The sequence below is a fragment of the Eupeodes corollae genome, chromosome 2, assembly GCF_945859685.1.
Source record: "Eupeodes corollae chromosome 2, idEupCoro1.1, whole genome shotgun sequence".
NCBI classification, from domain to species: Eukaryota; Metazoa; Arthropoda; class Insecta; order Diptera; family Syrphidae; genus Eupeodes; species Eupeodes corollae.
In genome coordinates, this window is record NC_079148.1 from 88,084,414 (window position 1) to 88,112,361 (window position 27,948).

The 27,948-nt window shown below is 34.0% G+C and overlaps 1 protein-coding gene across 15 annotated transcripts in view; it reads right to left on the bottom strand.

Moving 5' to 3' along the window:
* Positions 1-15,366, bottom strand: part of LOC129947912 (rho GTPase-activating protein 190) — a 45,065-nt gene extending 29,699 nt beyond the window's left edge. For 3 of the 15 annotated variants that reach the window (XM_056058672.1, XM_056058666.1, XM_056058667.1), the window contains exons 1-2: positions 14,850-15,364; positions 6,283-6,579 (exon numbers count right to left, since the gene is read on the bottom strand). In XM_056058672.1, the coding sequence (XP_055914647.1) occupies positions 6,283-6,318 (36 nt within the window). In that variant the 5' untranslated portion in view covers positions 6,319-6,579; positions 14,850-15,364. Of the gene's footprint in view, positions 1-6,282; positions 6,580-14,849 lie in introns of all 15 variants that reach the window. The other 12 variants (XM_056058671.1, XM_056058668.1, XM_056058669.1 and 9 more) reach the window with 7 other exon arrangements.
* Positions 15,367-27,948: the final 12,582 nt, after the last annotated feature.

The window sequence follows — 27,948 nt, forward strand, 5'->3', positions numbered from 1 at the left end:
TTTAAGACCTATTCTAAACAGAAGATACAAAGTCGTCCCTTAAACATCTGTACTTGATTTTGTATTCCAACACGAACTTGAATTGCTTTTTTTCACTTTCGGAATCATATGCGTTCGTCTAGCAAACTTCAAGGGGCAAACTCCTTGTCGTCATGGGATGAATTTTCATCCCAAATTCTTGTCCCACTTCAGAATTAAATTTCGTTGAAGTAATTTTTGAATTCGTTTTGACTTTTTGGAAAATATTATTACTTTACAGAAATCCGTGGTCGAACTTTCGCCATGGTTTAGCATATTAACAGTTGCTTTCCGATTGGATTCAGTGTTTTCTTTTTTTAGGGTCATATTCATGCTTTATCATATAAATGTAAAACCAGTTTACTCAATGATAAACCAAGATTGGTTTTCATTGTCTATAACAAATGTTAGTCCCGTTTTTTGGCAAAACTGTTAAATTGGAGGGCATTTTGTACATAATAATCTAGATCTACTAATTATTTTGTCGGGAAACATAAGTAGTATGTTTGCAAAATTTGGCCTTTTCTGTTTCGTTTTAACTGAAGGTAACTTTAAAAAAAAAAAATATAGTTTTGAAAAGCAATAAAATTGAAAAGTAAAGATCAGTTAATTTTGGAATTTGTTAAAATATTGCCAGTAGTATGTAAAGTAGGAACCTTACAATTATTAGTTTTCTTCCAGACGATTTAACCGTATTCTATTATAAGTTGAATATCCATCATTTACGAAAATGGAACGCTTAACTATCGCACAGCGCATACATATCTAATTGTTGTTAGTTTACATAATCGTCCAACTACACAAGAAATTGCCAAAATTGTGAAGAGATTTGATTGGTTACAGTTATTGTGCATCATCGTTTCGCACTGTAATTGAAAGAGTTGCCAAAGACCCGAATGTATCGATTCCTCGTCGATCTCGTACAACTGTCTTACGGCACATTATGGCGTATTTTGCATTTGGATTTACACCTGCATCCATATAAAGACCAGCTCACACAACAACTGAAGTCAGCTCACTATTCACAGCGTCGTAGATACGTCGAATGGGTGCTTGAACAACAGGCGGTGGACGGCGATTTTTCGAACAAAATTTTCTCCAGCGACGAATCCTCAAATATTTGAAGGGATGCCATTACATCCACAAAAAGTCAATCTTGGTGCACTCTTTATTTCGGTGGTGTGATTGGACCTTACTTCTTCGAAAACGACGATTCAATTCAGAGCGTTGTGGTCATTTGATAACCGACTTTTTTGCCTGCTATTGAAGAATACGGCTTGGAGAATATGAGGTTTCAACAAGACGGTGCCACATGCAACACAATTTGAGCGAATATGGCTTTATTGCAAGACATATTCTTGCCGCGTAATTTAAATGTGTCAAAAAGTGGTCGAAAATTACATCAAAATAATCGATTCTGGCATAATGGTGGTCAATTAAATGATGTAGTGTTCCACACATAATGTCAACGTTCAAACTTTGTATATGCATATTCTTTACAATAATTTGCACTCGAAATCACAGAGCATGATTTTCAAAAACAGCGCAAATTTTAAGAATTATTGGAATTAGAATCGTAAGAGGCATGTTAAATCAATGAAATTTGATATTTTTTATTTTAAAAGTTTATTTTTTTTCCTCAAATGAACAATAATTTGGCCAGTATACATATTATGCAATACCTAAAAAAACATGAATATCTAAATAATAGGATCTATTTGGAAGAAAAAGGTAAGTTCATAAATAAAAGACTTATTTCATTCAAATATGTTTTTTTTTTCAATTTTATGCAAGTTAAGTACGTAGACATGACATCATTTCAATCACTCACAAACCAAACTTACTGACGGGACAAGGCGGGACGGGACGGATAAAAATATGACTCTTGTGCATCGCACAACGGAAACTTATTTAAAATTGCGAATACACTTAATGAGGGATTTAATTCAATTTAATTAAATCCCTCTCAAACGTGAACAGAGAATTTAGCTTACATGCATCCCAATCCCATTCCATATAAATTATTTCCATAGGGGATGCCACACTGGCTAGAGAAAACATAAATTCTGCTCTTGTCCACTAATGCAATTACTTAACTCTATAGAAACAAACATCATCATTGGAAATATTTTGCAGCGTGAAATCTGTACAAAAATATTCGCTTGCATTTTAAATAGCTTGTCGTTACATTCAATCCGCATTTAAATTAAATAATGTACCAATACTAAGACTCTATTTATGTAGTAAATTTACAGACAAATCATACAATGTTAACTGAAATAGTTAACTTAAGCTTTTACATCATAAAGCTACATTAAACACAACACAAAAGTGTTTTCAAGTACGTACCAAATAGAAAAACGCTACTTTCATTTGGGAAATCAATTTTAAATAATAAAAAAAAGAAGGAAACAAAATTCAACAACTCTAGACAACAATATGATATAAAAAGCTAAATTTGTTGTTCTTAATTATAAAAAAGCAATGCATTTTCGCAAATCAAAGGATTTTTTTAAGAACTTGAATTGAAAAATGTTCATCATGTGTCTATAATGTGTGGAATTAAAGATAAACTTCCGAAAGCTAAAGGCTAAATACAAAAATATTGTGATTTTTTCAAAAACTATTCCACTTTCAAAAGTGATTTAAGGAATGGATAAGCTATAAACTTCTAGGTCAAATATAGAACATTGTACACAGAGTAATGGGAAATTAAGTTGATTTCACATTTTGGGGCTATTAAAGTGAATAATATTTTCGTTGAGAACTAGGGCTTAGCGAGAGATGGAGGGGCCCAACAGTTTTAAGTCGAATCCGAACGGCTGATTTGAGAAAGCACTTTTCATGACAAGAATTACTCTTGGAGGATTTGTCAATTTCTCGCAAGGGGCCGTACCCGTGAAAAAAACTTTAGGTGGGTCAGGCAGGGATTGAAACCAAGACCACTAGCATGATAGTTCAACGCACTAACTATCACGCCGCGGGTACTACTAAATCCTTAAACAAAACTTAATGTTCAATCAGTTCAGTTCAATTGTAAACAAAGCTTAAGTTAAATGATGTATGGAATAAACCTTACAACAATCGTTAAGTTTAAAGAAACTAGAAGAGGACTCAGTCGACTTTTACACAGATGGATCAAAAACAAAAGAAGGGGTTCGTGGAGTTGTGTACTCTGAACGACTGAAATTAAGTCTCTCATTCCGACTTCCCGATCATTGTCCTGACTTAAAGAAAACTGATATCAACATATCGAGCCCTTCCCGCCAATTTATCGTAAGCGCCAAAATAAATTTTTTCGTTAACGACAAATGAAAAGCTAATTACTAGTCCTATACAGTATTTGAAATTATTAATTATGCTTAAGTTAAGACATGAGAATAGCCTTGCGAAATGCCCTATGGCTGCGGTCGATCTCAGACAGATAGGGCATCCGGATACCTTTTTGTTAGTATTTTCGTGTAAAATAACAGCTGATCAAAAACAGCTGAGATGTCAAAAAAGGAATCCAAAGGTATCCCAAGAATTGCTGGATTATTTAGGTATCTGACAGAACAGCTGATTCAACACCTGATTGAATTTCAAGAAACTTGAAAATTGATTTTAGCTTTATGGATTTCTTGGTAAACAAAAAGATACAAAATATTACTCGAAGTTGTATTTGAGGATGTTCTGTTCATAATAGACGAAGAAGAAGCTATTTGCTGTTTGGAATACATATAGCATCAAGACTTTTCTCGGAATGCCTATTTTGGAAAATAATATCTTGATGATCAATTTTGCTTGAGAAATATTGTTGTAATGTTGCACAGTTGCCCATTTAATATACTCTCCGAGCAATGAACATACCACTTGGAGAATTTCGCTGAATGCAAAATGCAGAACTCTTAGCTAAATTGAACCTGTCTCCAGCTGATAAGAAACTTTCTGCATACTCAAGGTCCAAATAAAAAACAACAATTTTCTTTGCAAGTTAAAAGTTATTTTATTTTGCTGCACTTTGTGTAAGAGATCCTAATAATTCCAAATCGTTAATAAGCAATTCATTATAGATATCAAGACTAGTTTGTTCACATTTTATTGGCTATTCTAGTTGATGGTGCCCCTTGAATGGTTTGAAAGAAGCATTAGATAACCGAACGGATATATCATGCAACAAAAGTTCTTACGTTGGTCCCACCATTAAGCTAAAACTTTATCTACTGTGAACAAGCCAATTTAAAATCTTACCGCAAAGCAACTTCTGCTCATTCGGAAATGAGGTCTAAATTTCTCCAAACTATATCTAGGTTTTGTCACTTTATAATAGTCCTCGTTTCTGTTAGGATAGTTTTTAGTTAAACGTAAATCGTTTAAAACCGTAGATTTCGCAAGTTAATTATTAGTCGTATAGAATTAAAACTGAACTAAGAGGAAATTCAACATAGATTACAGATTAAGGTTATCTCTTATTTATAAATTATTATGCATCTATAAATTAATCATCGTCGAACGAATCAGATAAATTATCCATTAAATTTTGTATCTTACAACAATTTTGACATCGAAGCTTAAATGTTTCTCTGCTTTTTGTGAACAGCTGAAAGTTGTTTTTATTTTTTGACGGTTATCTCGATACAGCTATCCAACTTGTTCAACAAGGTATCTAAAAATCCAGCTATCCAAGATACCCTATCCAACATGAGATTGAACGCAGCCTATTTGTTCCAAGCAAATTTTAAGAATTAAGATGTCTTTTTTATTCAAAATGTCGCTTATGATAAAACGATGGGAAGGGTTCGATATGGCATTCGAATTTTCTCAGATAGTCCGATCGCTTTCAAATCTCTGGACTCTGCCTCAACAAAGTCTAAAACAGTCCATAACTGTCGATCATCTCTAATGAAAATGGAAAAACAATTATTACAATATTCGCCTTTCCTGGGTGCCGAGCCATGGAGACATTCCAGGAAATCGTAATATAGATAAATTCGCCAGAAATGGTACAGATAACTCAAAACGTAGAATTGTAAAGCAGTACTAAATTCATCTACTGGTTTTGAAAAAGTTGGATCTAAATATGTCGTAAAATCCGTTTCTTATGTCAAAAAATAATCAGCGTTATCTTTGCTATTTTTACCCAACTTCACTCTATTTTTTTAATTTCTGAACCAAAAATAATGTTAATAAAAGTTGCATTTAATAATTGAATTAAACTGCATACAAAAATCGGGTGGAAAGTAAACTTTCGTAAAAGATTAACAAATTATAATTATAATATAAAAAGAGAAAAACAACCAATGGCAACATCTTATCTTTTGAAATTTAAATATTTTCTTTAAAAAAATCAAGAGATTCTAAATTTAAAAAGATGTTCTGAAAATTCAATAAACAACGACAACTTATTTAAGGTAATGAAATTTAATAATGACTCTAAAAAACTAAATTAAATTTTTACTCCACAGTGAAGTTCTTTGCACATGAGACAAAATTTTATATTCCATTCGATCTGCGAAGTTGAAGATCACTAGGTAGGCTTAGCTTCGTTTTTTCTTTTCACAAGACCCTTTGATCAGATTTTTCATAATTTTTAGCATGTTTATTTCTAGGTCTAATACGCATGTAAGTTCCCAGAAACATCAGCAGTTCAATATATTGTAAATGTGTCACATTGAATCGACACTGTTAAAGTTTGAAGCCTCTACACTGGTAGGTATGTACTTTAGCTACCTATTTTGTTTACCCGGTTTTTAAGCTAATGCAATGTCACTTTATTGACAATCAAATCGCGAGATATAGCTGGTTATCGATTTATCTTAAATGTATCGCCTCTATTGCAAAAACGATTCTACTCGACTCTCTATTTCTATTTATTTATAACAACGTCATAGCCCGCCGAAAAAATTAAGTTTGCAGTCAATGCCAAATAAAAAGAAGTTATTTGCTCACTCGTAGAAACTACGGGCCTAGTTAGGCCGTTTGCTAGTGCATGTGTGACATGTCTGTACTTAGAAGTAAGAATATAATTACTAAATCAACAAAATAATTCCCATTGAATAAGGCGCACAGTATTAACTGCACAGCATTATTTATAAAATTTAAGCCATTGGAATGCATATGAATAAATATTTTAAACAAAATTCACAACACATAACATTTAACATTTAATAATTTTGTTACTTTATCAGTGTTTCAGATATTGGTATTCAACACGATTAGTAAGTAAGTAGATATCAAGACTTCTCATCAAATTGTTTTGTTTTGTTAATCACATACATGACTTACTTTTGATTCTTTGCTGGATCCCGCATGTTGCCACATTGCCAATCAATTACGATTTTGACAATTGGTTGTTTTTATTTAGATTATCGTAAATATTTGCGGATAAAAACAACGCCAAATCGGTTGTTGTTTTTGTTTTCTAGTTTCTTCTAGTAACGATGTTTTCAATGCAAAAATGCATAAACAATTGTTCCTAATTGTTTTCCTATAAGTCATGCCCCATTTATTGACGTTATTTATGAGCGAGCTTCCATCAAAGGTGGCGGTGATTCAACGATAACGATTTGCCGAATATTTAACCTAAAGTGATGGAACAAAATTTTAAAAAATTATCATTCCTTTTTCTTTGTTAATTCAGCTTCTCATATCATATATTCATATATTATGTACATACAAATACAAAACATTTAAATATTTTATTTTTTTAAATCTGTTTTTTATTGAAAGAATAATTATTTTAATTAATGCAGTACATATTGGCTATGAACGGTGAAGAATATTTTATGTGAGAATTTTGTTAGTATGCAAAAATACGAAAAGGCGAAATATAAATATACACGAAGCACGATTAAATTATTAGGTAGGTATATTGTCAAACCGATCAATAGACCTACGACGATGAGTAATAGAATGACAGCATAATGGGTGATGATTATTTTGTTTGAGGCGATATTGAGTTAGTATTGTTAATAATTTAGTTTTGTTGATTGTTAAATTTGGTAAACATCTAGAAATTAGTTTTTTATAATTCAAGTACCTTCTACAAACAATTCTTTCTAACTCTTTAGAACTTTTTAGAAATATTTATAATGTGTGATACATAATTTATTAATAACATACAAGTTAAGATTCTAAAATTTACAAGGAAAGGTTAAATGAATTATGAGAATTAAACTTTCAAAACTAAAGAACTTAAAGTCTTTTCCCTAAGTACAAAACATTTGCGAAGTACTATTCCTTAAAATTAATAATAAATATTAAAACGGAAGATAAACAATGATAAACATTTTCAAAATTATGATTATTTTTGGTACCCAACTTGTTTTTAGTCATATTTTTAAAGAAATAAATCTGAAATCGCATATTTATAAACAAAAATTGGAATAGAAAACGCCAACAACTGAAAACCTTTTAAATTTAACCGGCCACACGAATGAGCTCCATTGATATAGGCTTCCTATTATTTTATTGTGCTTATAATGTCCATGTAACCATTGTTTAGGTCAATATTTCATGACTTAAATGTTGGTATGAAACATGTAACAATTATGCACTGTGGCTCTTACAACTAATCGGACAAAGGGAATGTAAATTTTCGCAATGGAATCTCTCCAAGGAAATTTATAGAAGTAGTACAGTTTAACCATCATTTTATAACATATTTAAGTTCAAATTAAGTTTGAAATAAAGAAATATTAATAAGCAAATAAATTAAAAAAAAAAAACAAAAACAACTCCCAAATTTAACCTCTTATTTATAATCGGACACTAGCTGTTTTTCCACTCTACTAGCTTTGTAACGGTGTTTTGAAGTCAAATGATAATGTTATTATTAAACTTATATTACGGATGACTTTTACTTTCATTTAAGGTAGTTTCTTGCTCTAGACCGAAATAACTCCAAAAGAAAAACAAATGTCTTTGGAAATTCGAAAATTGGTTTTGTTGCATAGGCAGGACGGTAAATCAGTCAGAAATAGCAAAAAATGTGCATCGGAGCCCTTCTATAGCTCATTACATAATTTCACAATATAAAAAATGAAAATAAGATTCATAATGTGAGTAGAAAAGTAAAAGGAAAGAAGCTGGAGACCAACGATGAGAAGCTTCATTTTAGGCTAATCAACGGAAATTCCATCTTATCTTCGGAATCTCTAAAGATTTTTTTGATAGAGACCAAATATAAAGAAAGGTCACACAAATTTATATATCAGTGAAAAAATAAAAATGAAAGAAAGTTTGCTAATGAACGTATAACACAGGATACGTCTTCTTGGAATTGGGAGGAACTGCATATTTTTATTTTTGTACTGTTATTTAACCATTAGACATAATACGGATGGACAGGACTTAAATGTTCAGATGAAAGAATGTATAAATGGGAAAAGAAGTTGAAGAATTATCTCATAAGCATACTCGGGCTACATTAAAGCATGGCGGTTGGTTGTTCAAGGAATGAGAATATGTTGCAGGTTCTGGTGATCGGAACTAACATTTTGTGGTTACCCTCTACAAAATATATATAAAATGGCTAACATCAATATTTTGAAACACCTTTTGTGGTCGTGTGTTAGTAAACTCGGAATACAAAACTATTTCATCTTCTACCAGGAAAATTACCCAAAGCACACATTTGTACAGCAGGATCGTATTTATTGCATATCTGTCCTAAGGTGCTTAAAACACAGAGAAAGTCAACTTGCCTTAATGCAATCAAGCATGAATGAACTGGAATGTCGAGTTGCCCAAAAGAACTTTAAAAACATTGAGGACCTTCAAGGAATGCTGAAGCATGTTAAGAACCTATCTCTTCAATACACAACTAAGTACTAAATATTAAATGTCCGATTATGGGTGAGGTGTTATTATAGAGTTGCTTTTGTTTATAATATTAATTTATTGCTTAAATTGTAAATTTGGCTTATTTAAAATAAAAGTGTGTTTAAATGTAATATAAAATGGTTACAACATTTTAAACTCTAAATACATATCTCCGAGAAAATGCATTGCGAAAATCTATGTTTCATGTGTCAGATTAGTCTTAGGAGCCATTGTATATTTCAATTGAAAATAACATAATTGTACTTTGTTGGATGTGCAAGATTTTTTTAGCAGTTTAAATTTTCATTTGCACGCCAATCCATTTATTAATTATTTTTTCATTTAAATAAAAATAAAAAAAGAATACAAAAATATTGCCTATGCATTTGAGTCATAAACACAAAGATTAGTCGTTTACTAAAAGAGTGTTCATACAAATTATTTGATTTGCTTGTTTTTTGCAATAACAACTTTAATAAAATAAAATTCCCCACACCTCAATAATTAAACGAAATAAATATTAAGTGTCGCAACAATCCGTTGAGAACTAGGGCCTAGTTACTTACAATTATGAACCATTCCTGTATGCGAGTACTGTTGCCAGGGATGGAGAGGACCTGCAGTTTCAAGACGAATCCGAACGGCCAATCTGAGAAAGCGCTGTTCTTGACAAGAATTACTCTTGGAGAATTTGTAAATTCCCGTGAAAAATTCTTTACATGGCACAGAGAGGGATTGAAACCACGCCACCTCAACATTAGTAAAAGGAAATCTCAGCATCATGTAAGAGCATACTGAAAGGATATCCCATTAATAGAATCTCAACTTTGGGTGCCAGATGTTTAAGAAAGGACACCTCTTAGATGTCGAAATAAGCGCTTCTTTACAAAAGACCCATGAGGTTTAAGTCTACAAATTTCAAGAGCACGAGTTGTGATACTCTAGAATATCTGCAACAGTTTGTGCAGTATGACGATGTAATAAGCACGACTTTGCAAAAGTTCTAGAAAAACTTCACTGTCATATTATAAGGTATAAGAGAGTGATGTCCACTGCCAAAGAAATATTCATATTATAAATTATAGTCTAACGACTGGGTGGCTGAGTCTTTTCAATTTGATTCAGACAACAATTACCCTATCACATAAAAATAAACAGTGTTTAAAAAAGTTTCATAGATTTTTTTAAAATTGGGTGGGTGGAAACCAAGCCGCAAATAGGTTTGTAAAGGATCAAATAGTTAGCGTTTTGACCCACAGATTTTTTACTATTGATTTAATTAAATTTAAATTTAGTTATCTCCTCAAATAAATACACTGAGTTACACGAAAAGTGGTGCAGTTATAGCAGTTATACTTTATGATGCCTTCCACAGACTTTAATCAGGGACCACTGTAAATGCTCAAATGGTGGGACGACAGCGTAAAGTGAAAAGTAGTCTGGTCGTATGCCAAGACTCACGATAAAGTACGAGCGACTGGAATTTACTTGCCATCACGAAGATTAAACCTAGAGCACCTAGGGTATAGTTCTTTTCACTGATTAGTCCAGGTCATGTCAACTCTCACTAGATGGACGTAGCAAAGTGTGGAGAAGATCAGGTGGGAAATATAATGCGGCAAGAATTTTATGGCGGGAAAATTTCTGATGATTTTCCGTGTGAGCAGGAATTTCAGTTCACAGAATAAATGGGCTGTGCATAGTGGAATAATCGGTAAACTCCAATTATTATATCACCAACATTTTGGAGGAATATGTGTCTACTCTCACATTGGTGAACAAGTCTTGCTGATGTAAGACACCGCGAGACCTCACGTTGCCAGGTGCATTACGCACTACTTGGAACAAGTTTCTTCTTATTTGATGTGATGATTTGGCCTGCCATGATCCCGGACATGAATCGCATTGAACATATTTGGAATCTGCTGGTAAAAATAATAAGGAAGCGACCCGCTCTTTCCGAGACACTAAATGGGCTGAGATCTGCTCAGATTATGGCGTGGAATAATTTGGACGACGCGATCTCTAAAAAACCTTATTCAAGGTATGCCGAGGCGAATTAAAGCTTTGATATATGTTGGGGAGGCAATACCCACTACTCAGTAAACCAAAACTCATTTATTTTATGTTTTATTTAAAAGTTCTTCCAATTAGTTTATTTTGTACAAAAATTAATAATATTAAATGTTAATAAACAACTCAGAATTCACATTTTAAATTTTTACCCAGTTTTTTACGCCACTTTTTTGTCACTCAGTGTAGAAACTAGAGAGAGACTCGAAAGTTAAAATGAAAATAAAACATTTTTCTGATTTTCAGATAAACAAATAATAATTCAGCTTCTTTTTTCTTCGTTTTACAAGGAATAAGTAACTTTTGAAAGTTTTGCTTTGTACATATAAATTTATGTATATACAGTCAATCAAATTCATATTCGTATACTCTATTTTATTAAATACAAACTTAATTTTTTATCCAAAATTGAATTTTCATTCAATAAATTTGAATTGCCAATTTTTCTTAAGCATTAACTTCATTTATGCAATTCATAAAAAATTAAGTATGTAGTGCATTACCAACGTTATTGGTCGTCTAAAAATATTTTACTAGGAACTCACATCAAATTCATATTCGTACAGAGTTTTCTTTATTCGCAAAATCTACTTTTAGTGAGCGTTAAAAAAATGTCAAAAATATTTTCATCGTTTTCGTAATTCGATTGTGTGTCTTAAATTTATAAAAAAAAGTAATAATTAAAAAAATGGGGAGAAAACAGTGCAAAACATCGGTTGAACTGAGGAAAATGATAATAGAGTACCATAATGATGGTAAATCATTAAAAGAAGTATCCGATCAACTATCCAATCAATCGTAAAAATGTATCGTTGGGAAAATCGAATCGAAAATATGCCAAGAAACACCACACGCGAAATTTTCAACTCGCATGATAAACGCCTTATCATGCGCGAAATCAAGAAAAATCCCCCGATCAGTGCACCAAAACTTGCTGAAAAGTTGCGACAGGAACTCAACAAGCAGTTTTCTACCGATGTGTTGAGAAACTGCATTCGCGATCACGGTTTTAAGGGTAGAGTTGCCAGAAAAAACCTTTCATAAGTTCTGTGAACAGGTTGAAATGGCTAAATTTCGCAAAAGAGCACCAAGGATTTCGACTATTGGAAAAACGTAGTTTTTACCGATGAGCCAAAGTTCAATGGTTTGGCGAAAACCTAATACGGAGCTACTTCCGCAAAATACTGTCGCAACTGTCAAGCATAGGGGCTGATCAGTGATGGTTGGGGCTGTTTTTCTGTGACTGGGGTAATAAAATTACATGCAATTGAAGGAATTATGGACCACAAGAAATATATTAAGATTTTCAAACTAAATTTGGGTGAAAGTGCACGTAAATTGGGTCTGCAAAACCAGTTCACTTTTTACCAGGACAAAGATCCCAAACATAAGGCACATAATACCATGTTGTGGCTGCTTTATAATTGTCCTAAGGTTATAGAAACTCCACCCCAATCACCGGATATTAACCCTATCAATAATTTACGGGACTATTTGACCCAGGAACTGAGGAAACTGACCATAAGTAATGCAAGAGAGCTTAAAGGGCAGATTCTGCAAGAATGGGACAAAATATCTAACGAAACAACGAAAAAACTTGTCCAGTCCATGCCTAATCGACTCAAGCATGTTATTAAGAACAAGCGTTATGCTACAAAATATTCAAATTTGCTTATATTTATGTTTTTTACTGCGCTTAATGAAATGTACGAATATAAAATTGTTACTTGTTATTTGAATTTTTTAGTTTGTGTTATGAAATGTTCTTTGCTTGTTGAAATACGAGTATGGCATTTTTCTTGTGGTAGACAATGGTATTCAGATTTTTAATATAAGAAATAAATTAAATTATGATCTTGAGTGGTTCTTGAAAAATCCGAAAAAAAATTAAATTTTTAGCTGTTGTACGTATATGAGTTTGATTGACTGTAAATATTTTTCTTTGTAAAATTTGTGTCTTTTATTTAATTGAAGGAATGGAAAGATTAAACCTTTTAATTTCCTCAAAATTCAATTTTAGCAAATATTTTCATGGTCATTCCACGCGGAAAAATGAGTTTTTGTCTAGTTAAGGCATTTTTTGAGAAAGATTGGATATGGCTTAAGTGGAGTTAGAATCAAAATAAAAAGAACTTTAGAAATGCATTTTATTGCGGAAAATATCACAGCGATAAGTCAAGAAACAAATCAATGAATAAAAACAAACAACTCCAAATTTAATCACAATACCATACTTAATCAACTTAAGAGTTTTCTAAAATTGAGCAGTAGTGAATAAAATAGGCTTATAGCATTATAATTTTTCAATTATATCAATCACCAGATCGCTTTATACAATAGTGAAGTCGATTATAACAAACAAACCGTGATGGTACTAATATTGAAAAATAAAAACAATGTACTCATGTAGATTTAGCGAGTTATATTATCAAATCAAAACTTTGGAGTCATGGAAATAAAAATATCATTGGTTTTAGGGCAGTCTAAAATGGCAACTTATCTAAAATAACTACAATCAGGGATTTTTTATTTATTTATTCTACTTTATAAATTTATTTTCATTTCGATCCTTTTATAGGTAATCTATGATTCGCACATGAGTATACTACAAGTAGGATACTACAAATATTTATTATCTATGTAGGTAGGTATGTATGTACAATTGGTGGAAGCTATTTAATAAATTACCTGTAGGAACTGCTCTTAGATAGATTTAAATGTTGAACTTTGTATCGAAACTAGTTAGGCATATTAAAATATTTAAAGCAAGAACTTGACTGTTCTTTTTGTTCAGTCTTTAAATCAACAAGTAATTTACATTTTTCATTTTGTTTTGAAAAAAAAATGTCACTTTCATGTGATACAAAGGGGAAAAAGAGTAATTCTTTAGTGAATTTGGCAAACAGAAGAGGTGCTTTGCATGTAGGTATCTTAACAAACATATCTATTGGGAATTTAATTTTTGTTTTTCAGCACTTCGATAAAGAAGAAAATTTATGTTAAACAAAAACGAGGAAAAAAAACAATCTGGGTATACAGGTTTGCCATGATAGCCTGTCGCTGCCGTGCGCATTATCAATGGAAAAAGGAGCAGTGCAACAGACCTTTCTTCCACGACCATTGTAGACACCACCCTTTAAACTACCCCTCCCAGCTGCTTATTTCACTCAAACTCCCACTAACACCCTCGCTATTACTGCAAAATCCCAACAAATATTTTCCCAACTTCCAACTTTATTACACCTCCTTCCGACGACCGTTAGATGAATTTTCCTTCGTAACATAATCATGCATCCACCTAGACAAGACACCCTTATTCTTTTTAGCTATGTACCACGTAGACCCTGCACCCAAACAATAAAAGACATTTTTACCAATTACTTTAATTTTTCTTCAGGTTTTTTGATAGACGTAGGATCAATTAATTAATAAACGACCGCAACCGCGTCCGCTCAGTATCCGGGAAGAGCAAATTAAAGTTTTGCGATTATTTTTTTTTTACTTATTTTTATGTCAAGGCACAACGTCGACGTCGAAGTCGACGTCTTCGTGTAGGTGGTGTGGTGCTGGTTTAGTAGGTACTTTTACTTTTTCACGAATTTTACATTTTGCATTCATATGAACAAATAAGACAAATTAATTAAGGTATTGCACTTTAGAAATGCTGCTTTATCGTTCTCGTTTCTCAATGAATGAGAAACTATGTATGCCGCATGCAATTAAACAATTTCCGAAAATTTGTCGCCGTTGATTCAAAGACGATGCAAAGACTTAAAACCGAGGGATAGACACATTTTTTATGAGGCTTCATGAACACCACGAAAAGTGTTTTGTTAGAAAATATTGATGGATAGATGGATGGATGGACATTTAGTAAAATAAACTACGTTATGCATGTAACTACAATTATTATACTTTATAGGTACATTAAAATGGAGAATATTCAATTCACTTACTTTTGGTTTTTCTTTCTTTTATTTTTTCTTTATTAGTTAACAGAAAAACACTGAAAATATAATCAAAAACACCAAATCGAGGTACACACACCGCTGAGGAAAAAATTTCTAATTCTTTTTACTTTTTCTTGATGTGAAAATTTCTTTACAAAGGAAAAAAAAAGAATCCCGAATACGAAATGGAAAATTGAAAATTGGTTGGTTTTGTTTCGTATGTACGATGATGACCTTTAAGCACTCGAATTCACTATTTCCAAAGCTTGTTCACTTTCTGCTTGCACTATTATGATTTTAGAAAAGTTTTTCAATTAGGAAACTTGTTAGATGAATTTTTGTAAAAAAATTACAAATCGAAAACATTTTTTTAGCAAAAACAATTGGAGAAAAATTTTATAGTTGAGAACTACCCGCCGCCCCATATGACGCCATTTGTAAAATTCTTACTTTACTTTGGCCTTTGGTGCGATGAGAGAAAAGTGTTTTAATATAACTAAAGAGGGTGCGAGCGAGAAGGAAACGTAGGAAAACACGAATACTAACAAAGCGACATTGCAAACTGCAACACCGTGTTACTACTTCCAGAAGAAAGGTCGAAAATGGTTGATAGTTTCGGAGTGTGTGTGTTTGGATGACAGATAATTGACAGTTGGGGAACTGCCAGATATCGGATACTTGCAGGTGTTTCATTGAATTCTAGTAGTTTGCTACAGGTTTGTATCTTCGCTACAGTAACACTACTACACAAAATTACATTAAGAATAGAAAATTTTATATTCTTCTATAACTTGGTCGCTAGCAATTTTCCATCACTCCATAGAAAACTTTATATATTAAGCCAATGAAAATTCTTTAAAATTTCTTCATTTCAAAATTGCAATACATGGGTATTATTAATTTATGTACTCACATGGAAAAAAGTATTGTTACAGATATGGTTCTTAAAACTAAATTAGGTAGGTAGGTAGAAATGGCGATCTCAAGTCAACCTAGCCTGAGATCCAATTAGCGCTGTAGTGCGCCGTTTTGATACCAAAAACTCGTTTGACCTTTGATTGAAAGGGATAGATTGATAGATAAGCTTCATAGCGATTATGTTAGAGCCATTTTGTCGCATTGAGAAAAAAGATTAGGTCTCTAATCTTTGTCTCAGATAGGTCATCGAGTTCTTGAAATGATGCTTTTCCAAAGCATTTCATTCTGGTGTTTGCCAAAGCAGGACATTTGCAGAGGAAATGGATTATGGTTTCAATTAGTCTTTGGTCACTACAGCTACGGCAAAAGGTGTTGTAAGAGATACCCAACTTCTCTGCATGAACTCCTATAGGCCATTGTCCGGTACAAACCGTAACAATCCTGGCCATGTCTTGCCTTGGCCTGCATAGAAGATCGTTTGTACGGTTTTTTTTTTATAGGTGGGCCATATCTTCCTGGATATAATGCAGTTGGGTAAATCGCTCCACCTTCGGTTTGATTCAGTTTGGTAGATAGAAAAGATTTTACCCTTCATAGCACCAAGAGCAATGTTAACCATTTGCGCAAGTGAGCTATGAAGGGCCAATCCTTGCTAGTTCGTCAGCCCGTTCATTTCCCACGACACCACTGTGGCCCGGAACCCAGATCAGGGTGACACCGAGGTTAATATTCAAGCTCGCAAGCTCATCACAACATTGCTCGACCAATTTAGATGAGGATATGCCCGAGTTAATTACTTTGACAGCTACCTGACTGTCTGTAAAGATAGCCGCATTTCGGTTTTGGTTTGGGTTTTGTTTAAGTATCTTACATGCCTCCCTTATTGCCAGCAGTTCAGCTTGAAAAACGCTAGCAAAGTCAGGAAGCCTAAAGGATTTGGCTACATTTAGGAAAGATCCCAGAACCAACTCCGCACTCCATCTTTGAGCCGTCAGTAAAGATGGTTGTGTCGAAACCTATCGACACGATGTCATCCTCCCAATCTTCTCTCGATGGGAAAATAACCTTAAAACCCTTACTAAGGTTCAAAGTAGGAGTGTAGTAGTCAGTGTCTACCGAGATAATATCTGAGGGAATTAATTTCGTAGTGTTGCTGTGACCATAAGGTTTTGACAACCATCTGTTTGATTCCTTCAGCCTAATAGCGCTGCAGGAAAATATGTATTTAATAAAAAGGTCGATTGGTAGAAGATCCAAAATAACGTTTAAGGCGTCCGTTGGGCAAGTACGCATGGCCCCTGTGGTGCCCACGCTAGCTGTTCTCTGAACCTTCTTTAGCTTATTAAGGTTATAGGCTTTGCTAAGAGCAGGCCACCACACAATCGAACCATATGTTAAGATTGGACGTACTACGGCTGTGTACGTCCATAAAATCATCTTCGACTGAAGTCCCCACTTTTTGCCGAAAGTTTTGCTGCAGGCCTAGAAGGCAACACAGGCCGTTTTAACCCGTACTTCAAAATTTAGTTTCCAGTTTAGTTTAGGGTCGAGTATAACTCCCAAATATTTTGCACTGGAAGACAATGATAGGATTTGACCATTGAGTCGAGGTAGCGTGAAGGGCGGTACTTTAGTTTTGGTGGTAAAGAGTAACAGTTCAGTATTACTTTGGTTAACTCCTAGTCCACAACTAGTGGCCCAGTTGCTAACTTTACCAATAGCACCAAATCATCCGCGTAGGCTACAGCCTTCACTCCACATCTCTCTAATTTAACGAGAATTGTATCCATGACCAGAAGCAATAGAAGAGGCGAAAGAACACCCTGGGGTGTTCCCCTACTCACGTGTTTTATTGCGATTGTATTGCCTAGAGAGGTTCGAATCTTTCTACACTGAGCATAGAAATAATCCATTCTCTAATGAAGTCTTCTACACCGAACTTAACGAGCGATTCTTCTATGGATTCTGTAAGGACGTTGTTAAAAGCACCTTCTATGTCTATAGGAAGGTGGCAAGAGTAAATTCTTTATAATGGATTGTTTGTTCTAAAGTACGCACTACCTCATGGAGGGCAGTCTCCGTAGATTTGCCCTTAAGATAAGCATGCAGAGAGCTTTCGAGAGGTCGTCCAACTAGGATTCCTCTAATATGGTAATCAAGAATGCGCTCCAAGGTTTTAAGCACAAAAGATGTTAAGCTTATTGGTCTGAAATCCTTCGCGGATTCGTGACCTCGCCTACCCACTTTCGGGATAAAAACTACTTTGACCTGTCTCCACGACACGGGCACATGTTTGAGAAGGAGACATCCTTTGAAAATTTGTTCCAGCCATGGAGCTGCCACATCATGCAACTTTTGAAGCTTAACTGGCAGTATGCCATCCATGCCTGGGGATTTATATGGAGAAAAAGTATTGATGGCCCACAAAATATTTTCTCTGGTTATAACGGAATTGACTTGCTCTATATGAGCTACGTTTAGCTCTGTGGTTTCAAGCGATTCGGGGTTATCACTCTCGCAACCCGGAAAGTCCGTCTTCATCAGTAGCTCAAGAGATTCGGCTGGAGAGGCTGTCCAGGTTCCATCAGGCTTTTTTAGAAATGAAGGATTGAAGAATGATTGGATTGAATGAATAAAACTAAATTACTTTAAAAAGAAAACTGACCGACATTTTTTTTTAATTAATTTAAAAATAATTTGTATTTGTTATTTTTCTAATAAATTTTATATACAAACTAGCTGACTCAACGAACGTTGCTTTGTCATATAAATAATTTCTAGAGAATATTGGGCAAGCAAAAAATAACTTATTGTAAGTGTGTAAGGATGTGGTACATAACTGGGAGAGGTATAGAGCACTGTTAACGGTGGCAAAATATTAAAATAACAAATCCCTAAACAATTTTTTAATTTATTAAAATTAATTCTTTAAAATAATAAATAATATGAAAATACTACAAAAAAAAACAATATCAATCCCTTAATACAATAGATTAATACAATACTTTTTGTGATCCCATCTTTCTCCAATAGAAACAAACTGGATGGTTTGCCCACTCGAGAGCACGCCACGTATAGTTGTCCATGTGAACCATGGAGTTCTAAAATCTAAGTTGCAGACGCACATTGTTTCGCCTTGAGACTTATTGATAGTATTTAAACTGAACTGGCACATCTGTGGGTACAATAAGGATTCGCAGTAATAATATATTTTCACCTCGGAATTTACCATTTAGAATTATGTCTACAATAACATTTTACATTAATTTTTGAATAACTAATCGCGTGGCGTTGCACAACCGCGGTGGGTTAAAATTACGAAGCAAAATTACCGGAGATCCAACCGGTAAATCCAATGATTTAAAAAACTCAGTTGGATAATTTACAGCTTCGGTAAAATCACAAACTGTATCAGTAGATTTCTATGACACCAAGTCTCCTGGTAGCAAATGTTGTATCTTGATAATTAATACGTTGACATCCACATTTTTTGTTGCTGAAATTGCCCTTTCTGCCAGCCATTCAGGATTTGTATATTGTCTGCCTCCCTCCAATAAAGTTGCCGCAATCCCAGAAGATGCAACAGCCAATGCGGTACCATTATTTGATCATATTCAAGCAAGAATTGACGAAATAAGGAATGTTTTCCAGTTCCACCTAGTGCATCCAAAAAAAAAAAAGAATCCACCTTGTCCTGCCGAAACTGCGAGCATATTGTGGTCACAAATGGTTCTTTGTTCTTCATTCAATAGTGGGACATTGCGGGCCACAATCGCTGCCATTTCTACAGTTTTGTATTCTACTTCATGATTCAATTCAGTGTCTACTAAATCAGTATACCGAAATTACTGAGTGGTAAGTTGGCAATGATAATGCAAAGATCCTCAATAGCAATCAGTTGAACATAGCGTCACTGAATACGCTAAATCGTAAAATCCTTGCACCGTGTACGTTGTTGATGCAATTGAACCATAGCACTTAGGAATATAAAAAATAAATGAAACCTATTCTCAGACTTACCGAATGTATATGCAAAATTTCATCGAAATTGGTTAAGCCGTTTCGGAGGAGTATGTACGGCAACTAACACTGTGACAGGAGAATTTTATATATTAGATATCTACAAAACTTTTCTTCACTTCAGAACAGGCAAGTTTTAATGGTTTAAAAAAGTTCAGTTTTTCTCACTTAAAATGTAACGTTTTTAGCACTTTCTATTATTTGTTTACTATTGTAGCTGATCTTTAAATAAAAGTCGTTTTCGAGTTAAGGCTATTATTCTTGCAAAAGATGCAAAATCGACAAGTTTAAGTGCTTTTGCTATTTTTTTTTACTAATTTTTATAAACAATTTTTTTTTATATTGTACGCGCACTCAAAGGGATATGAATACCCTTAATACGATTATACACAGTGCGAGTAATTAGGAAGGGAGAATAGGATTTGAAAGGAGATACCGATGCACATTGGTTTTGAATGTCTGCACATTATAATGAGTGGGAAATATTGAGCCTGGTAAAGGATTTCACATTCGTGTAGTGCGACTAAAAAAATAATCTCTCTACTTAACAGTACGACCGAAATTGGGCTCAAGGGGAGGAATGCAACTGGCTATTTCTTTAGAGCATTGTTTATGAAAATAGCGATAAAATAATGAGAGACATGAAACCTTATGACGGTGCTCGAGAGATGCAAAAGTTTTAGTTAGACAACGGTCACCTATCATTCTTAGAGCTCTCTTTTGAATTCTGTCCAAGAGATTCAATTGGGTAATAGGAGCACCTGCTCAAATATGGGAATTGTACACAAGTTTTGGACGAATATATGCTTTATAAATTATAGCCAGATCAGAAGGGGTAAAAACTTCTTGCATCGTCGGTGAAATCCTAAACACTTAGCAGCATTTTGGCGATGTCAGATATGTGATCACTCCCCAACAAGTGGTTTGTGATGCACAAACCTGTCAAGATCAGAATTTAATGAGCCACATTCGAAGAACATGGATGAGAATCTAAAAACGAATATGAAAAGTTGAGGGTACTGTCATCTGCGAAACAGTTTAGTGGGTAAGAAGTTCCAGAAAAGAGATCATTTATAAAAATGAGGAAGAGTGTCGGAGACAAAACGGAGCCCTGGGGCACACCAGCATTTATTTTGTGAATATCAGATATGAACCCGTCCAATACGAAGAAGGGATTCATCAATATCAAATGCACGCATTTTCGATAAGAGAGCTTGATGCCAAACTCTATCAAATGCTTTTGAAATATCAATTGCAATAATCTTACTTTCTCCAAAACGATGTAAAGATCTGTTCCACTGTTCGGTGAGATAAACCATGAGATCACCAGTGGACCTATTGCGACGAAAGCCATACTGCCGGTCATTAAGAAGCTTTCGTTCTTCAAGATATTTCTTAAGCTGAAAATTGATCAGCGTTTCCATGACCTTGGAAAGAAGGGATGTAAGTGCAATTGGACGATATTTAGATGGTGAGGAGGATTCGCCTGTTGAAAAAATGCCAACGAAGGTTTAGGAAACTAACAAAAGGTAGTGAAAGAAAAATGATTTTAGATGTGGACTCGAAAGGAAAATAATTTTCTGAGATCGGGGATATTTTCAACAGAAGACGTTATACGAAAAAGGGAAAGGAATCTCCGGTCGATAAGTCTTGTTGCCGAATATCAGTAAGGTATTTGTGAAGGTTATAAATAACAAAACCATTCCGGATAATCAGTTCAGCCTTAAGGCGGGACATGACACTATTTATGATGCGTCTAAGTCTTTTTCTGATATCCAGTGGAACAAATCTATAAGGCAATGTACGGGTGCTTGTCTGGTTGAATTGGAAAAAGCCTTCGACAACGTTTGGTTAGAGGATCTGTATCTAAATCTGACCAGACTTGGCACAAGTAAACAATTGTTGTATATGCTTTATGACATACTTAATGGTACACGGTTAGTTGTCAAAATTCGCAATGTACCAAAATCATTGATATTAAAAATGGTCTTCAATAGAGAGCGGTTAACTCGCCGATCTTGTTCAGCATTTACACCAGTGATCTGATAGTAAGTCTCACTCAGACAATAGCGCATGCCGACGGCCTAATTGCGTTCAGAACGGCCCCAAAATTGAGGTTATCAAGACACTTTTGCAGCGTGACTTCGACAAGATTCAGCAATATTGCGATGACTGGAAGATCAAAATCAACTTTCAGAAATGCTAAGCCATTCTGCTCAGGATTTCGCTGTATGGAGCCACAAGGGATACGAGAAAGAACTTTAAAAATCTAGTGATCTTTGGATTAAATCGACAGCCACTGGCGAATAAAAGTGTATAGTAAAGTATCTTGGCATCTGGTTCGATCAGTACTAGTATTTGGACAAACATCTGAGTGCTGCTCTGGCCAGAGCTAGGGTAGCCTTTTTGTATTGTTGTTGTTTGAGCAGCCTTCAAGACAGCAGGGTGAAGGTGATTAAAATACAAAATAGTGATAAAGATACCAAGTACTTTTAGTTTACTTCGTTTCTTGGAAGCGGCCGACACAGAAATTTACCAAGGAAAGTAGTAAGGTCTGTCGTTAAGTCTATTACAAAAATCCGAAAGAAATGTCCTCTGAATTAGTGGCAAATATTTCCGAACAATTTGGAATAATGATTAAGACTTTTCTTGCATTCCAAGGCCAAAACCTTTTATTATTACACTGTCCTTAACAAAGAAAATTTGCTTCCAACAGTCAAGCATGGAGGCGGCGGAGTCATGGTTTGAGGGTGTGTGGCAGCATCGGGGTTAGAGAAGTTAGTTTTTATAGATGCCATTATGTATAAGATGGTATTTCTCAATATACTTGATATAATATAAATTCAAGAAAAGTGCGGGGAAATTGGGCCTTCTTAAGAGTTTCTATTTTCAGCAAGACATTTATCTGAAGCATACATGTGGTCAAGGAATGGATCCTCTGCAATACTCCTCATACTCTCAAGACAACGCCACAGTCTTCAGGCATGAATCCCATTGAACATCTTTGGTATGTGTTACATAAAAGAATCAGACAATACGCCATTACCAGTAAGTCTCATTGAACAATAGACTCAAAAAAATTATTAAGGATAAGGGTATGCCAACGAGCTATTAATTTTATTTCTTTATTAAATTAAATATTTTTTCTCCTACAAATAACTGTAGTTGAAGTATGATATTATTTTTTTTGATCAATTTAGAAATATCATTGCAATTTTTTGTGTCTCATACTTTATAAAATTATATAAAATACATTATTTTTTATGAACTAGTTTTTAAAAAAATACTCAATAGTTTTTAATTAAAAATAAGTTACAAAATAAAAACATGAAAAAAGTTTTTAGTTGACAAAAAATACGTTTCATAATTATTAAGGGGCTTGTGATAGCTATCATTGGTTTTCATAATGCCGTTTATAGCGATCATTGGAAATTTCTGTCAATGAGAAAGAGAACATAGCACGAACTTCCGTCCGATAAATAGAAGAATTAATTTGTACTTTTCTTTCAAATCTAAGTGATTTTCAATCGATCATTATAATCAAAAAAGAAACAAAAATACATATATTCATTACAACATTTTCCAGATTGATTTCAGTGATAGTTATTAAGGCAAGATGATGGTTTTCATCATTGAAATTTGTTTGGCAGGTCGTTTATAATGATCAATTAAAAATGTCTGTTACTGAAAAATAATTTCTGATTGAATTTCAATGATAGCTATGGCCTCTTGTGTGATTTCCGATCGGACGGAAAATAATTTTAATGAACAGCTGATACTTCTATGTTCAAAAGTGAAAAAAATCATTTCACTGATTTCTTGGATAGGTGGATTTTTAGATACCTTGTTGAACGAGTTGGATAGTCGTATTGAGATAGCTGTCAAAAAATAAAAACAACTTTCAGCTGTTCACAAAAAGTAGAGAAACATTTAAGCTTCGAAGTAAAAATTGTCCTGGTAAAGAAAATAAGTCAATTTTGAAGTTTAAAAATAGATTTTAATTGCCTTCTAAAATTCGGAGGCAAATTGCTTCTTCATCGTCTATTATGTACAGAACATCCTCGAATACAACTTCAACTAACATTTTGTATCTTTTTGTTTACCAACAAATTCAACAAATTCAAAAACCTGCTGTTCTGTCAGATACCTACACACCCCAGAAATTCTTGGATACTTTTGACATCTCAGCTGTTTTTTCTACGTAAAACACTAACAAAAAGGTATCCGGATACCCTATCTGTCAGAATGACAGGTTTCTGTCAGTCAAAATTGTTCATGGATTTAAATGAGGAAACTTATTTCAGTGTCAGAAATTTGTATGCAAGCTTTAAATGACCTGCCAAAAAAACAATGATTGGTTTTAACATTAATTAATGATAGCTATAACTGGCACCTTAAAACAATATTCATAAACGGTGTTCAAGCGATGTAAAATTGTCCATTATAGTTATGTGTCATATTATTATGTTTGAACTCTGTTTTTGACTAATGAATTACAGCTAGACCACAAGAATGAAACATTTCTTTTATAGTCGTTAAAACCCAACAGCTTTTTTGATCGCGTCAAATGTGTAATCATTCCAAAAGAGGTGATCTGAGCAGTTGAATAAAAACTGAAAGACCTGGGCACTCAAATCCGCTGGCCCGGATAGTATGTCTCCTATTGTTGTGACGAGGTGTTCTTCAACGCTGGTAAAACCACTGCGTTAGCTTTTCCATCTTTCCTACTCAACAGGTTTCTTTCCGAGTGAATGGAAAACATCATTTCTTCAGCCTGTCCCTAAAAAACACAAATTCTCCTCTCCCTCCAACCATCGCCAAAAAGCAATCACCTCCCTTCTTTACAAAGTTATTGAAACGCTGATTAATTATCAGCCTAAGAAATATCTCGAAGAACTGAAGCTCCTCAATGATCGGCTGGTGATATGATTGTATATCTCACCAAATCTCTACATCGTTTTGGAGAAAGTAAGATTATTGCACTTGATATTTCAAAACCATTTTATAGTTTCAATTAAAATCTTCTTCGTGAGGTTAGAAATAAATTGACGACGAAATTGAGCCAGATGAAAAAGATGTGACGAATAAAATTTGGAAGAATTGTAAAAAAAAATAGTTAGGTAACAAAAATAAATGTATTTACTTATTAAGAGTGAATATTAACGGATTAAGGAAATACCTCGTCAGATTATTGTCCAGCTCTTGGAGATTAACATTGAGGCTCCACAAGAGTAAAATCCAATCCAACTTCTCTTCCGTAATCCAGTTTTTTTTTTACTGTGCATATTATGTCTTTCCATGAGCAACCTCAAATGTCACATGACACAACGGTTAACCTGTTGGTTACTTTTTTGTTGATTTACTTTTTGTGCAGGTAGTTGTTGTTTTTTTACAAAATTAAAGTTGAAAAAAATTACATATATAAAAAAAATGTCTTTGAGTAAACAAAAATGACCCCCTTTAAAAAAAATGAATGCTGGTTAGGAAGCTGGAGGAACTAAAACAGGTAACTATTCAAGAGGATAAAAGAAAACACACGTTTTGGGTGAATCTATTTCTCGAAGTAAGGGAGCTTCATGACTTGAATGCGCACCTACTCAAGGACTTACTATGGGAGGACGGTGCAGACTATAAGAATTTTTGTAGGATGTCGGTCGACAGCTTTGAAGCTGTTCTGTGCCTAGTAAAGATAACTTTGAATTAAAATTTTTTTAACAGGTTGAACCTGATATACAAAAAACGGACACAAAAATGCGTTACGTCATTACGGCAAGGAATAGTCTGGCCATGTCGTTAAGATACATTGGAACAGGTGATTCGTACAGATCCATAAAATTTCCTACCCGAGTTTCAAGGAAGACGATAAGCTGATTTATGTCTGAAGTGCTTGGTGCCATTTACGATGCTCTTCATGTAGATATCGTATTTGAAGGTTAGTTTTTAAATTTTGTTATAACAATTTTATACGGCGAAAGTGAATTTGATCGTTTTGATAACATTATATTGTTTTAGACTTCTGTCTCACAACACGAATGGCTTAAGGTGGCCCAAGAATTCGAAAACATATGGGAATTTCCCCATACTTGCCTCACCCTTTTTTACCGTTATTTTAACGGACTATGCTCTAGTGAAATACCAGTTGCATTCCTCCCCTTAAACAATTTAACTGTAATACCCGCGCTTCTAGGAATGCCCATCAGTTTACCCTTGAGCCCAACTTCGGACGTACTATGAAGTACAGAGATTCTTTTTTTAGCCGTACTACGCGAATGTGGAAAGCCTTGCCACGCTCTATCTTTCCCTGTCATTGCAATGTTCAGAAATTTAAAATCAATGTACACCGACACCTCCTATCCAGCCCTTCCCTCTTTTCCTAATGCTCACACTGTGTCTTTGGCATATTAAAGGTATAAAAACCCTTTTAGTGTTTGCTAATTATAAAAAAAAAAAATACTATTGGTAATTAAAGCACCCGTAGACCTTTTGGCCCTATTTTCGTCCCCAAAATTCAGGTTCTCTGAGGTTAAAAGTGATTCAAAAGAGGATCACTTTCTGTTAAAATTTTGCTCCTTATTTGAACCTAATAGTGCCAGTTATCGAACGAAATACGATGTTTAGGATCAAATGAGGACGACAGCAAAAAGCCATAATTGAACCTCTTTCATCTTGACCATAGCATTTTTCTTTGGTCATTTACTCTCTCTCTTTCTTTCTCTTTCTATTATGCTTCATTATACTCTCTTGCACTTTCTTTCGTATTTATTTTTTTTCTCTCTCCTACTAGCTTTTCCTTTTCCCGCTGACTCTCTTGTATTTTATTTATTAGGAATCTTTTTAAAATAAAATAATTTATATTTAGTTTTATCCTCCTTTTTTTCATGAAACAAAATAGTTTTTATTAACATTAATGATTAATTTCAAAATAATAATTCTTCGTCGAAATCGTCTTCTACGTCGTCATTGTCGTCGTCGTTGCTGTTCTCATCGTTGGTGTCGTCGACTTCACTAGCTCCATCTTTACCATTTTCACTATCATTAGCTCCATCCTTGTCATTTTCACCATCATTGTTGTCATTGTCAGTGACAACAAAAAAAAAAGCAGTTACACGACTAGGTACGCTTATTAAGTTTGAAAAGAGGACAATATCAATTTTCTATGTTGATAAGCCTTCATTTAGGACAAAATGAGGTTCACAAAATATGCGTAGAAAAACGGAAAGATTCATGTAGGATGAAATTAGGACGATGAAAAATCGTTGAGGATGATATGAGGTTCATTTTTCTGTATGCAGAAGAAAATGAGGAGAAAACATCCTTTTAAGGAACAAAATAGGACCAACATTTTGACTCGGGTCCGAATCGGACTTCTTTAATTACAATAGTGTCTTCAGCGTTGTACTTCTGGCTGCTATGGACGCTCATGGAAAATGTGTACATATTGACGTAAACAACAACAAAATAAGAAATTAAATTGATTTCAATTAATTAATTCATTTTACTTACTTAATATAAAAAATATGTAGGTATGACCGCACTCGACAACAATTTAAACGAAATAAAATATGAATTTTAAAAAGACTGGAAAGTGGACGCTTACCACTACATACAACACAAACGTCAAATTTGATGACAGGATTTTGATCCGTTCGAAATATCCAAACTGCGATGACCGGATAATGGACTGGATGTTGGATTGTTGGTCTTTATTGGATTATCTGATGACAGGCCAATTGTCCTTTCATCGGAAATGTTCAACGGAGACCCCAAGTAAGATGAAACATATGTATATATGCATATACATATATATGTCAAAATAATGTTTTTTGTATAATGTTCAAATAATCAACGAGAGCGTTCGTCAAAAATATTATGTCAAAGCTTTTGGATACGCTCAGTCAAATTTATATTGTGTACTTCTTCAATAATTCGAATTTTCTCAAAAACAAACCGATAGATTTTTTAAAAATGTGCTCAATATTTTGTTTCCTAACTTGGCTTCTTTCAATAAAAAATAATATGGTTGTTTTGCTTCAGAAAGGTATCCTTCATGAAACCATTATTTTTTTTAAGTTTTCTCAAGAATTAATCAACCGAGAAATCAAATGGCATTTAATTTATTTGTTTACACTTCGGAATTTCAGAAAGTAGTAAGCTTATAGCAATCGTC